The 15,409-nt window shown below is 41.0% G+C and overlaps 1 protein-coding gene across 2 annotated transcripts in view; it reads left to right on the plus strand.

Moving 5' to 3' along the window:
• The first annotated feature begins 611 nt into the window (after positions 1-611).
• The window catches only part of TIAM2 (TIAM Rac1 associated GEF 2), an 88,499-nt gene continuing 73,701 nt past the window's right edge, over positions 612-15,409 (plus strand). For both annotated transcript variants that reach the window (XM_064708197.1, XM_064708198.1), the window contains exons 1-5: positions 612-681; positions 1,745-2,947; positions 8,654-9,089; positions 12,950-13,122; positions 14,135-14,359. In XM_064708197.1, coding sequence (XP_064564267.1) covers positions 1,751-2,947; positions 8,654-9,089; positions 12,950-13,122; positions 14,135-14,359 — 2,031 coding nt within the window. In that variant the 5' untranslated portion in view covers positions 612-681; positions 1,745-1,750. The remainder of the gene's footprint in view (positions 682-1,744; positions 2,948-8,653; positions 9,090-12,949; positions 13,123-14,134; positions 14,360-15,409) is intronic.

Genomic DNA, 15,409 nt, shown 5'->3' on the forward strand with positions numbered 1-15,409 from the left:
CTTGTTACCTCAGGGTCTGTGCAATGCTTGGTACAGCCTTTTTCTTATTTTACTGACAGATTAACTTAAAATCAGAACAAACCTAAAGAGGGAGGTTACTGAGTGGCTGCTGGAGTGAATTTCATGGTGGCCTTTCACTGCAAAGGTCGTGGTTGGAATCCAGGCGTAGGGAGAGATAAACAGATGCTGTGGGACATTGCTCTGATCAGTCTGGTCCACATTGTAATGGACCATTTCACAATACTGTGAACTGTAATTGGTCTCCCAAAAGGAAAACTGGAGAGGGATGAAAGTTGGTCCTGACTTGTCAGTGAGAGGAGAGAAAGATAAACAAAGAGGAGAGAAAATGAAACATTTACTCGATGACTTATTTCTACTAATTCAATGTCAATTGTTAAAGTCTGCTTGTAAAAATGTATGTCTAAATTCCAGGAATCCCCCTCATCAAATTTCTCTTAATTTGTAACTTTTGATTTTTTTTCTTTTTTTATACATCTTACATACAGTTGGAGTAAAATGTAAGTTATAGTTGATTGAAAATGCTTTTTTGTTGTTTTGGTGTTTTCTAGGAAGGCTGTGTGCAGCTCCATTCTGGTTTTGGCAAGCATAGTGGCTGGCCTCGAAGACAATGCAGAGCATACTGACTGCTAACCGTGCCCGTGTTTGAGAGTGTCCCTACAGGTTTGCTCTTTCTTTCATACTGTGCTTTTAATCTAAAAGTGCTAAGGGCTTGAAGTAGGGATCTTAAAACATAGAAACTCCAGAAGATAAGGTTATGCTTTTGCTGTGGCTTGTTTTGACAATTTTTTAATGAGGCAGCCGTGTATCCTCCTCCGGGTGATAGTCTGAGATTCCATGTGTAAAGAAGCGTAGTGCTGACGGAAAAAGCATTTTGGTGTTGTTTCTGTATGTTACAAACACTGGAGATTCTTTCTGAGTTACAAAAAGAACAGAACTGTCTTTTTTACTGTGGGGTGCACTTTATGTAGGTTTGAAATCTTCAGTCACCTCAGTGGGGCAATTTAACTGCTCCAGTGTGTGCTGTTCACTGCAGACACTGTGAAAAACTGAGGAGCATTTCACCAAGAAAACTATCAAACTGTGTTGTGTTGAATGAACATTATGCAGTTTTGTGCTGTAGTGGAAGATGAGGCTGTTTGCTAACCAAATTATTTTTTGTCTGATTTTTGGCATGTTTTTTTTTTTTTCCCTTTCTCCTAGATGAGCTTCATTTAAACACATAGCTGGGGTTTGCTGAACATTTTATTGAGGCAACACTTAGTTGCACAGAAATCAGTCAAGCTGAAACTGCAGTGGGCTTGTCTGCTGGCAGAAGGGATTTCTCTGAAAGTACAGTTCACTTTACATCTAAGTTATGATTATCTTGCTGTCTCCCTTTCATTATGCCATTGTTCTTGGGAGCCAGAGATTTTGTAAGTTATAAGAAAAGGATGTTGCCAAGGGTGTGGGTGGAGGAAGGTGTTGACATGATTTCAATGGAGTTAGATTCCAGCTTTATAACAGAGGGCTAATGAACCACAGAGAAAATAGGTTTTTCTAGCTTGCCCCTAAATTAAGTTCAGTTATGAATTTAATGTTGTACATGGCTATTTAATGGCTTTTTTTTGAAACAATTGTTTCATATCATTTTTTAAATAGGCGTTTTCCTGTGTAGAGGGTAAAAATGGCCTGTTACTTTTTGCTCTTTTAGCCATTGTTTCTAATGAAACTCTTCTTAATTTAGTGGAAAATGGGGAATTCAGAAAGCCAATACAGTCTTCAGGGATCGAAAAATCATGCTGCTGCTACAGCTGGTGCCAAGCAAAAGCCTTGCTCTCTGAAAATTCGCAGCATTCATGCTAAAGATGAAAAGTCTTGCTCTATGCATGGATGGGGACATACCAGTAGCGGCTCAAACTACAAATCAAGGTCCCTTGCCAGAAGCTGCCTTTCACACTTCAAGAGTAGTCAGCCTTATTCCTCTAGACTTGGTGACACTGTGATGAAGGTCTCCAAAAGCAATGTCCATGCCAAACACAGGACAAATGCCTCAGGGGACTACTGCCAAGGGAATAATGTGATGTTTTTGCCAGAGAATGGTTTCCACTATATTGGCCTCCAAGCTGGAAGTAATCACGCTGCCTCTCGAGAATGCAATGGCCACATTTTAAATTGCTATGGAAAGAATGAGAGTTTTGCATCAACCTCCCCGTCAGAGGACAGGAGGAGTCCTAAAGTTCTCATTAAAACTTTGGGGAAGCTGGATGGTTGCTTGAGGGTTGAGTTCCACAACAGCAACAACAGCAAGGTACCAACCGAGGAGTCCAGCGGGCCAGTGCAGTTGCTGAGGTATTCCCCTGCCTTGGAATCTAAGCCAAATAACCTGCTTGATGTCAGGAGGAACTCCAGTGCAGACTGTTCTTCAAGCCATCGTCTGTCACCTACCGACTCAAGGCTTCGGTCTAGTAAAGGGAGCTCCCTGAGCTCCGAGTCTTCATGGTATGACTCTCTCTGGGGGAATGCTGGGGACATCAATGAGCTGGATGGCTCATATTTGACCAGGAGCACTCCAGATACAAGCATTCATGCCAGTTTCCCAGCAAGCGACAACAAGAAGTCCTTCAACCAAAGTTCATCTCTTTCCTCACTCCGAGATCTCTATAAGGATACAAATTTGGAAAGCACTCCTCCACCTGGGATCAGGCTGTCTGATGAGTATATTGACACTCCTGGTAGCCTAAGCAACCGTGTCTCCTTTGCCTCAGACATTGATGTTCCCTCCAGGGTAGAGCAGGGAAGTCCTGCACATTACAGCTCCTACACCCTCCCGTGCAGAAAGTCTAAGCCCCTTGGTGAGGATGCATCCAAGAAGGATACGTTAAAGAACCGAATGCGGCGCATCAGTGACTGGACGGGAAGTCTTTCAAGGAAGAAAAGGAAGCTGCAGGTATGTACAAACCAGCCTAAGTGTGTGAAAGTTGGTTTTTATATTCCTCTTATAAGCATAGTGATTGCATGATATTTTTCTTTTTTGCAGGTTAATTATGTGCTTATCTCATTTAGTAATTTGTGGAATTTTGAGAAGTACTGCATCCCTGGTGCTGTCTGAAATGTCAGCAGCAAAAAAGATAGACATTATTTTGTGCAAATTTTCCCTTCCTATTTTCATATTTTGTCACCTCCTAAGTTAACTCCAGTCTTTGCAGCCTAATACCTCTGTGAATTTGTTTTTGAAATTGTTGCTTTACTTAAAAGGTGACTTGGGGTTTAAACCTTCTTTTTATTTTAAGTATGGAAATACAACCTCTCTCTATATATGTGCTATGGGTTAGCATACATTATCTGAAGAGTGTGGAAGAAGCAGTAGAAGGAGGACATTGTATCCATCTTTTCAGATGTTTCCTGTCTGTTTTACTGTTTTGCACTCATTTTTTGCTTGTTGGTCCATTTCTATCAAGGCAAGCAGCCGTATTGACCAGAGGCGCATTACATGGAGCAACCTTCTCCTTCCTGTGTGTCAGCTTAGTTCACCAGATGGAAAAACTTGGGTTGCCATCTGGCTCACTGGGAGATGGTTGTGTGAAGGAGACGGGAGGGGAGAGCAAGAGGGAGGGAAAGGATGTTTCTTTAGAAGAATTCAAGACTAATCCCATTAATAGAAATTTAGGATGCCTGTGGTCAGGAATGAAATTCTCATCTCTAGCTGCAGGCCCCAGAATTGGCTCTTTAAATACCAGACTGTGCCTGGTCTCTGTGTGTGAGTTTGCAAGCTGAGATGAGACTGTTTATGGATTTGGTTTGGATTTTTGGTTTTTTCCCTTACTTTTTTTTTCCTGAATATTCCCTGGTGTTTTTCATAGAGGAACAGTCACTGTGCTTCCCTAAATGAAGGATGCTCTCTTTCAGCAACATTGATGTGCTGGCCACTTCAGAAATTTCTTGTCTCCTGTGCTGGAAATTCAGACAGGTCTTGTGCTTAACCATGTACATCTGTCATTGCAGTGTAAAACTCTGACAGACCCTTAGGCTCAGAAATGAGCTCAGCGTAAGGTTTGCTGGAGTGTGTCCTGGCTGGGGGGCTACAGAACTGGAAAATGAAAATGAAAGCTGCTTATTTGCATCACTTCTTTTGTGAGTTGGTGCTCATGTACTTTATCAGATGCTGTCTTTTCACCTTCTTGCTCAGCTGTGAAAGAGAGGGCAAAAAACCCTGGAATCATGGAGGAGCCTCAGTGCTGTGTTCCAGGATTCTTCACTGATTTCAACATCTGTAGCTGCTCTGGGTTTTACTGCCAGGCTTTACATATGATTTCTGCATCCCAGACTTTTAGTATGTATTACTTAGTTATGACATTTTCAGAATGGCATTTGTGGTGTGCAATTCATTGCTATTTTGAATTCACTGTGCAGTGCACTGACTTCAGACGCAGCAAGGAAATTTGGCTGGCGAGATTGCATCAAGCTTGAATCAAATTGTGGTAGAAGGAAAACAGCCCTTACTCCAAAAACGGTGGTTTCTTAGAAAAAGGCATAGGAAATGGTTAGTCACTGATTTTAATCAGACAAGTATCCAGCAACAGGAAGGGTAAGAGGGAGGTAGTTTTGCAGTTCCTTGTGTGGCTTTATTGGTTCATTTCTATCTTTCACACTTTGAGTAACCTGCTGTCTCTTCTGGGGATTGCTGGGTTGTAGCTCAGTAGTGCTTATACACTTAACAGATCCTTTAGCTTAAAAAGACAGAAGTGTGGTGGATGATTCTGAACTGTCACGTGGTTGGTCCCTGTTTGTGCCACTTAATCTCGCCGTGGCAGCATCTGTGCTCTGCTCTGAACAACGCGTCCCTTCCTCCGTACATTGGTAATGACTGGCTGTGAGTCACTGGGGCTGAACGTAGGTGAAAGCTGGAATATTTCCCTGTAAGTGGGCCTAAGTGCCGGTGGTGGCTGGGAAGTCCCTCCAGCTCCTCAGTGGAAACAAACCAGCCGAGCCCCCTGCTTCATGGGAGCACAGACCTAGGAACCACAGGCTTGGGATATTGAGGCCAGACCCCTAACACTAGAGAGGCAGTGGAGTTTAATCCCCTTTGTGAACAAATTGCAGCTTAAACACAGGTAGGATTTTCTCCATCTTGAAGGCTCCTTCCAGACCATCTTATTCAATGTAGTTCCAGACAGTTTTTTTTCTGATGTCAGTATTGCCTTCTACATTAGTTATTCTTTCCTATTTTTTAATCTATTATGATTTATTTTAAGGGAGAAGTGGTGTCTTTTCTTGGCCTGCGTTTGTGGGGCTATACAGACTTTCCTTGGTCTCCTGTGTTAAGATTGGAAATCTATTTCCTTTTCATTCTGGCACCCTTCCTCCTCATCTGTTTTAAATCATCCGTAAACACATTTGCATATGGGATATTCCAGAGGAGTTCTTGGTTATGCCCTGTCAAATTACTTGGATGTTTCCTTATGTCTGCTTGATCTGACGTATCCTGGAATTGAATTTACCTTTCTAATAAAGGTCTTGCATCAAGACTTGCAATAATCTTTTCCAAGACCTAGTTTTCCTTGCATGAGGATGTCCTAAAGTGCCATCTCAATGCATCAATGGTACTGTACTGCAGCACATACCTTCATTTAGTTTAATCTGTGCTGAAATGGCATTGGGATGATGCTGAGTTGCAATTCAATGTGTGTGAGCTGAAAGGTGTGTGTGATGTATGTGAGACCTGTGGACAGAATTTAGGCAGATTCGCTGCACAGCCAGATATGGCTAAAGATGGTGGTGTAAACTCTGTGCAGCTGTTTAACATGGAGAACATTAGCAATTTCTGTGTAAAATGAAAATCCATCCACGAGAAACAGCTCCTGAAGAAAGGTTCTTGAATTAAGCAAAATAGTCTCACTTCAGGAATCGTATCTGAAATTTTATGACTTTATAAGCCAGAGCCCTGATGTGGGCTGTAAAGAGAATTTAAAAATAAAGTATGTTGAATGAACCTTTTTATTTGACTTGAAGACTGGTATTAGATTCTCCTTTTAGCATGGCTCCTAATGAATGCAGCAGGCTGCGTTTTTCCTGTGCTGTTCTTTACAATTAATTATTACGTGTGTCACTTTGTCTAATCGGTATCTTAGCCACTTTATCTTTTGCCTTGTTTTTAGCTATTCCAGAGTATATCTCAAACACTGAGAGATCTCCTTGAATGCAGCTGAGCAGAAACAGAGATCTGTCATCACTACATTCAACAGAGCAAAAACCAGCAAAAGCCAGCCTGGCAGGGAAGCCACCTGGCCAGCTTAGGTCAAACCTTTTCAGTTGTGGCAGATATTGCTGCAATGACAGCCTTCTCAAGGACCAGCAGAGACTGGCAGACTGACAATTCAGTTCTTTAGGAAAACAAAAATATTTTTGATGGTGTCCTAGTGAAGTGTATATATTAATTTTGGATTCTTTATCCATTTTCTCTATTCTGGTACTTTCCTCATTCCTACTCCTTTCTATGTGTGAGGAGAAAACATAGGATTTGGTTAGTGGCTGGTTATTGACAGGTTGCATCCCACACTTTTCCTTAGTGTTTGATGTTCCAGTGGTGGGTTTTCACAACAGACCCCTTCTATGTATTTGCCTTGTGTTGTGTCTCTTACTAGTGCTTTGAGACTAAAAGAAATACATATTCTTAATAAGCTGTACACTACTGTTTTCCAGGGGACACTGGCAGTTCCTGGAGAGTAGTCAAACAATTAAAGTGCTGGATTTTGGCACACAAGTACAATGGCAGTAATTAAAACAAGGGTGGAGAAAGCTTTCAGTTTCCCCCTGAAATACAGATGGCCAGCGCAGTTGTACTGCATGTACATGTACATCCATGTTCTGTGGTTGCTTTGTGGCATAAATGCATTACATGTGGGATTTTATCCTGGCTTCCCACCCCTTGTGCTGATCTTCCTCCCTCTACCGTATAAAAAGCAGTTAAATTTTTGATGTTTAGGGAGTTACTCTTGGGCAACACTGATTAACACTCTGCAACAGGATTTGAGGAAGGTGCTCCTTTACCTTGGAATTGTGATCTGAAAAGCCAGAGTTGAAGTTCAATGTACTGTAGGAGAGTGTGGGTCTCGGGTCAAACTGGCTTTTGTGAGGCCACAAGCAGCAGTGTCCTGCTGCTGGAAAAGTGGTTTGTCTGGCATTGCCTGGGAGGTATACAATCCCAGTCTTGGCTGCACACTGGAGGTCCTGATGCCACCAAAACATAGCACAGCTCTTCTGCTGCAGTTTTGAAGAGCATCAAGTAAGAAGCAAAGAAAAAGTAGCTGTTTTCAAAGCTGCTGGGGAGAACAGCTCCCAGGAGACCAATGTTTATTTACTTTGTTCTTAGTACAGTAGTCTGTGAGAAAATAAATGCTTTTAGAGAGGCAGCCTAAACTTGAAAGTATAATGGCTTTATTATTACCGAGGGTAATAGCTTCACTTCTCGAATAGTTTATTGCAATATCTTTTTTTTTTCTTCCCTTGCACTTTTACTGCAAAAGGCAACATGTCTTTTGTGTTTTAGGTTCTTAAACCTTGGTTGCTTTTAAATAGCACTGGCAACGCTTGAGTTTGGAAGACAATAAATGGATTCTTAGGATGGATGGTGTGGTTCTCAACAGTGAAGTTAGTACAAGGTGCTCTGTTTTGGATAGTAGGAAAATCCCTGTCCATCCCTGGAGCTTGGGAGAGTTGGGATCAGAGAGCATATTACTTGGAAAGGCTTAAAAGAAAAAAGGTCCAAACTGCCAACAAAGTCCCACGTTGACAAGCAGTGGCAAGAAATAGGCCTACTCTAGCATCCATATCAAAGGCAAAGTTGAAGTCATACCATCAGGCCTGATTATTTCAAATAAAATTAGCCAGCCCTCTCAATCTAAGGGATGAAGTTGCACAGTGCAATTAGGAGAAAGGCCTGCCAGTGCTTGATGGGATGATCAAACTCTCAGGGTGTTCCCAGCAGCTCAGAAAATACACAGCTCTGCAGTCTGGAGACTGGATTTAAGCCAGTCAGCAAGCATGTCTTTCTTTTTTAAAATCACATATTGTTTTAGATTAGATTTCAGTCAACTGATCAATTCTAACAAGCTTAAAACATTCTTTACTTTTGACCTTTTTTTTGTTGGTTAAGCACCATTTGTGCGACAAATAGAAAGTGGAGGTTAAAATCAGCCTTGTTGTGTTGAAGCTAAACCTGGCCACCTTGCACCAATGTGATAGCACCAAAGTTTCAAAAACCCTGTAATAATAAAAAAAACTGTTGTGACACTATTCCTGCTTGCACTCAGACAGATGCCAAACATGGTGCCTGCATTTCAGATGGAGGATGTAGTTGTCTCCTGGAGTACTTCAGTTTCAGACAGTAGTTTCTAGTGAAATTTGAGATTACTCAAAACATCCTGGAATTACCAAAGTGCTCACATTAATAGATAGGGTTTAATGGGGTTCTGCTAAAAAAACTGAATGGTAACAGTGGTGGTGTGAGTGGCTGAGGCAAAGGCTATGATGTAATGGTGAAAAGATGAAGGAACTGGAAATGGCTAAACATGAAACAAATTTAATTGACAAATGAGGTGTGTCTTTTGATCATAGCTCTGGTGGCTGATGGCAGATAAATTCCTTTTATGCGCAGGAGCCAAAGTGTAAAGATGGGAGTGACTACTTTGACAGCAGAATGGACAACTTCACTACAGACACACTGGCACCATCACAGCTCTCCACTTTGCTGTGGTCTCCTGGCTCCAGCCATGCCCTGTCCCAGAGAAGCGAGTCCACCAATGCTGTCAGCAGTGATGCCTTGAGGCAGAACATTTATGAGAACTTCATGCGTGAGCTGGAGATGAGCAGGATGAACTTGGAGAACACGGAGACCTCGTCGGAAACAGAAGACTCCAGTGGCGAGTCCCTTAGCTCCCTGGAGCAGCTGGATTTGTTGTATGAGAAAGAGCAAGGAGTGGTGCGCAAGGCCGGGTGGCTGTTCTTCAAACCCTTGGTGACCCTGCAGAAGGAGAAGAAGCTGGAGCTGGTCACACGACGGAAGTGGAAGCAGTACTGGGTTACACTCAAAGGTAAAACCACCACGCTGATCCTTCATCTTGGCAGTTCTTTCTGTTGTGTCTCAGCAGCATTTCATGCTTGCTGGCTTCTGTTAGCAGATTTAGGGGGATCAGAAAATCACACCTAACTTTACAAGGTCTACCCACCAGCTAAAGTGGAGCTTGTGCCTCGGCAGCCCACTGAACTGAGGTGCTGCTCAGTGTCTTTGAGATTGTGTGCAGCCTTGTGTTTCATATCATAGTGGGAATTGTTTTGTCTGACTTCCTAATTTGTGTGTTCAATCAGACTGGGGAGTTAGAAAATGCTTTTGGATGTTTGGAGATCAAAGATCCAACTGAACCAAAATTTAAGGGTCAGGAGAAGTTGCTGGTGCCCAATTCCTTGTTAAAGACACAGTTCCTTAGGTTCTGCTATGAAATTTACTGAAGGATGGGGTAGTTTATTGAAAAAATGTTTTGTTCATTTCTAGCACATTAGGTGGCAGTATAATGGAGAGGTGAGCTCCCAGTGCCAGAGCCTTGACACAAAGTGTGTGTGGTTCAGCCTTTACACAGAGAAGTGGTGCCCAAGGCAACCATTCCCAGAGGTTGAAGGTCTCTCTCCTTTTCGCTGTGAAAGCAGGTCTTTCACATTCTCTGCTCCCAGCTATACCAAGCCCTTCTGACTTTTGGCATGCCCAGCTTCCCATCTCCTGCAGCTGCTCCTGTTGTGAAAAAAGCCCCATGGGAGGGGAATCCACTCAAGGAGGCTGCTGCAGGTGTGATTGTTGGGCTCCATTTGTGCTCAGAGGGTGCTGTGAGACGTGTACAGGTGTCAGGAAGTGTGAGAAGGAAAATAATATCTATTGTGGGGAGGAAGGGAAATTTATTGGGTGAGTTAATACGCCTTTTTTAAATTTTGAATTGCACCCAAAGGATTTTTCTTTCAGTAAATATGATACTAAGTTAATGAGCAAGGAAATTATCAAGCTTGATCATTTCCTATCATATCTGGGACTAGAGAAGAGAAAATGGCAACTTTGCCACAGGTTGCCCTTTTAAAAATTGTGCAGTGAGTGTAGACTTGAAGAAAAATGAACAGCAAACAGCAAGTCCTAGTAATGTTCTGCTTGATAGTGCGGATTGAAAAGAAGCAAACTTACTAGAATGAGGCAATTCTGCCTAAAAATTCAGAGACTTGTTATCAAGTGATCAAAATGTAGGCAGGCTTAGCAGTTTAAATCACTTGTCCTGATAGCATCATCAGATAGCATGATTCACGCTTACAAGCAGTGTATACAAAGGGAAAAACAGCACCTGAATTCCACCCTCTTATTGTGTGTGTTTGTGTTATGGAGTGTGAATATAGTTTAATCTACCTCTTCTAAAATTCAGTTTCTAAACAATTCTATCAAAACTCTAAACTGAAATATGTTATAAACTAATAGTTTGTGCATTTCTGGGATAATGAAGCTCTGGCAAGCAATTTAGGTGCTTCATGTTCATTTTTTTGACTATAAAGTTGGCTTATTGGTGACTTTGAAAAAATTGTGTCTCTTCTTACTACCTGAATTTCTGCAGCTACCACAAAAAAAAAAAGGAATAATAAAGTTCTTTGGAAAAAGCTTTAACTTTTAACATTATAACTGTTAGATACAATGCTTTTTACTTCAGTGGTTGATCTGGCTTCATTCATGGTACAGAGTCTTTTGCACTTTGCTAGCTGTTTTAAATATACATTCCTAATTTCCTTGATCTCTTACCTTTATTTTCCTGTGGAGACTTCTGATTCCAAAATAAACTTGCCTGTATGGATATCAAGGCATAATTCTGTTTTCATAATCGCTATATCAAGATCAAGGCACTTGCTTTGGTTCTCTTTATACAGGTTTTTGAATGAATCAGTATTTAATTTGTTCTTGAAGTTTAAATAGCCAAGATATTTTAAAGCATGACTCTAAATATGTAAATGGAGAACAGCATGTTTATTTGCACTCTGTTGAGATGTGTTTAATTATAATATGCAGAAGGCTTATAGCCATCTAGTTACCTGCCAGATTTAAAAGTATACATGTCCTGAGTCATCTGCTCCACTTTCAGGGCCACCAAGACCTGAACCTGAATAGTAACTGTGTACCAAGAGAACCTCTCTTTTCCATCTGTCCTGTCCAATTAGTTTCCTTTAATGAGGGAAATTGCTTTCCCTTTGCTCTCTCTCTTCAGCTCAAGTTTTAATTAAAATATTTGGACAATAATCAGTCCCTGTGGGTCTGACAGAGCTTATGAAACTAGCTGCTTCCAGGGATCACTGGACTTGACCTAAAGATATACCTGGAGTTCCATACACCCAAGCATACATACATGCCCTTCAAAATTTTTAATTTGTGTACATATAAACTCTCAGGATAAAATATGAGTTATCTTGAGTTAGAACAAATAGGGGAAATATGGAAATATGGAAATATTTTAAAATAAATCTTAAAAACTTTAAACTTCTGCACTTTCCTAAAATGCAGAAGTGGAAGTGGTTATAAGTTGCTGCTGCTGCTGAATACAAAAGACTTGGCTTTGTTTGTTTAGTTTGCCCTGTTATCTTCAAATGACATTTCTGATATGCAGAGTGTTACAAACCATGTCCTTTTTTCCAACTGCAGAGATCTCCAAGTGTTTTGGTGGCACAAAGAAGATAAAGTGAGGGCTGCCCAATGGAATAGATAGGACCAACTCTATAGGATTTCTTCTTACCCAAAATATTCTGCCAGTAACTTTCAACATTAACAGGAAAAGGTGCAGTTATGTAGTATAGAGGTATTAGATTCCTTACTCTAGAAACTTGTCAGTTAACAGATGATTTGATCAGAAATCTCTGATATGGGTTTCCCTTTGTAATGGTATTTCAGAAGTGCACTCCAGTCCATGAGCCCTTGAACAGGCAGATTGGTGCATCTTGGAGGACAGTGGGTTATACCGAGGCAGGAAGGAAAGGGATGGAGGGCACAGGCCCTTCTCGAGCCAGCATCGCTGCCAAAGGCAACATGGCACTGTAGTCGTACTGCTGTGGGCTAGGATCAAGTGTCCTCTGCTGGGATCAAGTCTCCTCCACTCTCCTCCAGAAGTAATTCCACTTGTTATACTTGGGACTGCTGTCATCAAGGATGAAGTTTGTTTTCTGGATACAGGCTTCATACCTTAGATATTACGCTGTTTACAAGACTGAACATGCTCAAACTCAGCCCTTTTAAACTGTTTTAAATTGCTCAGAATTGTCTGAGTCTCCAATTTTCAGCTAGATTCAAGGAAATCTGGTTTAAATTTGAGAAGTTTATTCACTAAGCATGTTGTATGAAGACAAAGGGTTCTGCAAATCTTTTCAACAAATACGAAGATTTTTTTAAGTGGCTGTTATGAGAGAGTTTGTTCAATTTAATAAAGAAACACAAAAGCTGATTTAACTAAGCAGGAGTTAATCTCTTCTACATGCCTTAACATTTTAATAGGCTGAGTTTATTGATAGAATATTCTAGGTTAGAAGGGACATTTAGTCCAGCTCCCCTGCCATTGGCATGGACATCTTTCACTACAGCAGATTGCTCAAACCCCGTCCTACCCTAACCCTTGGATGCTTCCATATTGAGGTGTCCTGATTTATTTAAAGTCCATAAATGTTTGTTGTGGCCCTATTAGATGTCTATTTCAACTTTTCATTGGCAAATTGATCATTAACTGTTCTTCTGTGTAGAAGATCGTCCTTTTTTTATCTGTTTTGGAAGAGGAGTGGAACTGATGTTCGCTGTCTCTGAGGAGTGTCTTAATTCACAAAAATATTATGTAATGTTGGGAGATCCATGACTTACTTTCTCCTCATGTTTTTTTGTCCCTCTGAACTGCAAAAGGTTGTACTCTACTGTTTTATGAGACCTATGGAAGGAACTCAATGGAGCAGAGCAGTTTGCCTCGTTACGCGCTGTTTGCAGAAGACAGTATAGTTCAGTCTGTGCCAGAACATCCCAAGAAAGAAAATGTGTTCTGTCTCAGCAATTCTTTTGGAGATGTCTACCTTTTTCAGGTAATAGGATGCATGCACAACTTTGTGGTTGTTTCCATTTTAGGATGTGTTTGTGAGCCTACACATGTATCTATATGATGGTATGTACACGTGCACACACACATCATGTTTCTGCCATTGACTTAAAAATAAAAGCACGACTGCACTGTTGCGTTACACTATTATAATATTAAATATATATGACATGACTGCAGATATTACACCAGTTGGCTCAGTCAAATATGGTTCAGAAACAAAAAGAACAAGGACCACAAATCTGCAAGAAGCTCTGGGTACCTGGTTGATCACAAGCTTCTAAAAAATCAACTTTTTATAATTTTTTTTCACATCTATTAGCATTCCACCCTTACAGAATGGTGTGTTCAACCCTGAATCTGCTGGCCACAGAGAGTTTACTTGAGCCAGATACTCAAGAAAGAGAGCTAAAAATAATCAAAATACCTGGGTTGCTCAAGGGCACCACTGGAAATGTCAATAAAGAACAGGGTTATGTGGAACTGCCTGCGTAGAAACATGTTGATTCATAGGCACACTTGTACATATCTCCAGAGATACTACATGCAGATTGCATTCACTTTACCTTGATGTTGCCTCTCCACTAACTTGGCACTTTTTAAGTAAGCAAATACCTCACATATAAAATCTTCTCTGCTGTCACAGAAATGAAGAAGGTTTGTCTTTGATATCTGGTAGGGATTACTTTAGTTATTTGGAGGGATGAAAGATGCCAGTCACATCTTTCCCACAGCTTATGCAGCTCTTGTCCTTCTGGGGCTTTTTGCAGGTCTGAGAAGCAGAAGCTGGGGTTTGGAGACAAGTCATGATGGAGTGTAGGAAAATCTCAGACTACCTTTATTTGCTCAGTTCTAAAGAAAACTTTATTTCACTTGATGAAGATAAAGTTCCTAAGGCAACAGTGAGCCCATCAAGTGCTTCATGCCTTAGAGCTGTTGATTTTATTTTATTTTTCTCTTATCTGCTCATAACGTTGCACCATTGATTGGTTTCACAGGCAACAAGTCAGACGGATCTGGAAAACTGGGTTACTGCCATACATTCAGCCTGTGCTTCCCTCTTTGCAAAGAAGCTTGGGAAAGAGGACACTGTCAGGCTCCTGAAAAATCAGACCAAGAGTCTCTTCCAGAAGATTGACATGGATGGCAAAATGAAAAAGATGGCAGAGTTGCAGCTCTCGATTGTTAGCGATCCGAAAAACAGAAAGGCCATAGAAAATCAGGTACTGGAAATAATTTTTTTATGAGAGCATATTTATCATAATTATTGCTTTGGTCTCTATTTGTGATTTCTAGGCCTGAGAGTAATTGTCTTAGCATAGCTGGCACAGTGGTTGTAATTATTGCCAGGTTTCTACAGCAATCCAGAGCAGTGCTGGAGGCAGGCTCCTGAAGCTGCACATCAGACTGTTCTGTTTCAAGAGCACAAAGCTTTTTCTTGTCTCTTCTGTGAAAATGTAATTAATTTTTACTTTTTTATGTTAATAAGACCTAGCTGTTACATCACATAGCACAGAATATACAGTATGTTCTGTAAATAATTTATTATTATATTGCAGAAGAGATTGAAGAGTAGGTGCTTGGCAGTATTGTTCTGCACCTTAAGACAGCACATGAGGAATACTTAGTCCTTCCTCCGACTTTATTGGTGTGGTGGCAGACAAAACCATGTGCTTCCAGTTGAAATTTAGCCACGACTAATGATCACCTGATTGTCTGTGTGGTGGTGAGCAAACATGAAGCCTTACTCTGCTCTCAGTTCTAGCATGCGAACCAGGAATGACTCCAGGGATACCTTATGGAAGTGCATGGTGCAGTGTTGATGTCTTGCCCATGCCCCCAGTTTTGCAGATAGTAACAGGCAAAAAGATGCTTTAAGTATTTAGACATGCTTAATGTTCAGTCAACGACCTTGCTACCCACAGCTTCTTCTGCACTAAGCTTGTCTAGTAGTTTAGCCTACATAAGTCTGTGGACTGAGGCTGCTGTATTTTAGTTTTATTAGGCCATTTACAGAAGACTCCTGTAATTTGATCTTATTGACTGGTCTTTGATAGGCTTTCCAGTCAGAATAACTATTCCTCTGTCAGTACTTCATGCTGCCCCTACTCAAGGACCTATTATGGCCCCTTGAGTAGAGAATGAGGTTTGCTTCCTTCAAACCAATGCAGCATAATTATTTTTCTTTTGTTAACGAAACACTTGTGGTTTCAGCGATTTGATGCTTGTAATATTTAAAATTCTTACTCTACTGGCTTGGACTTGATGAAGAG

Source organism: Zonotrichia leucophrys, chromosome 3 (genome assembly GCF_028769735.1).
Source record: "Zonotrichia leucophrys gambelii isolate GWCS_2022_RI chromosome 3, RI_Zleu_2.0, whole genome shotgun sequence".
NCBI classification, from domain to species: domain Eukaryota; kingdom Metazoa; phylum Chordata; class Aves; order Passeriformes; family Passerellidae; genus Zonotrichia; species Zonotrichia leucophrys.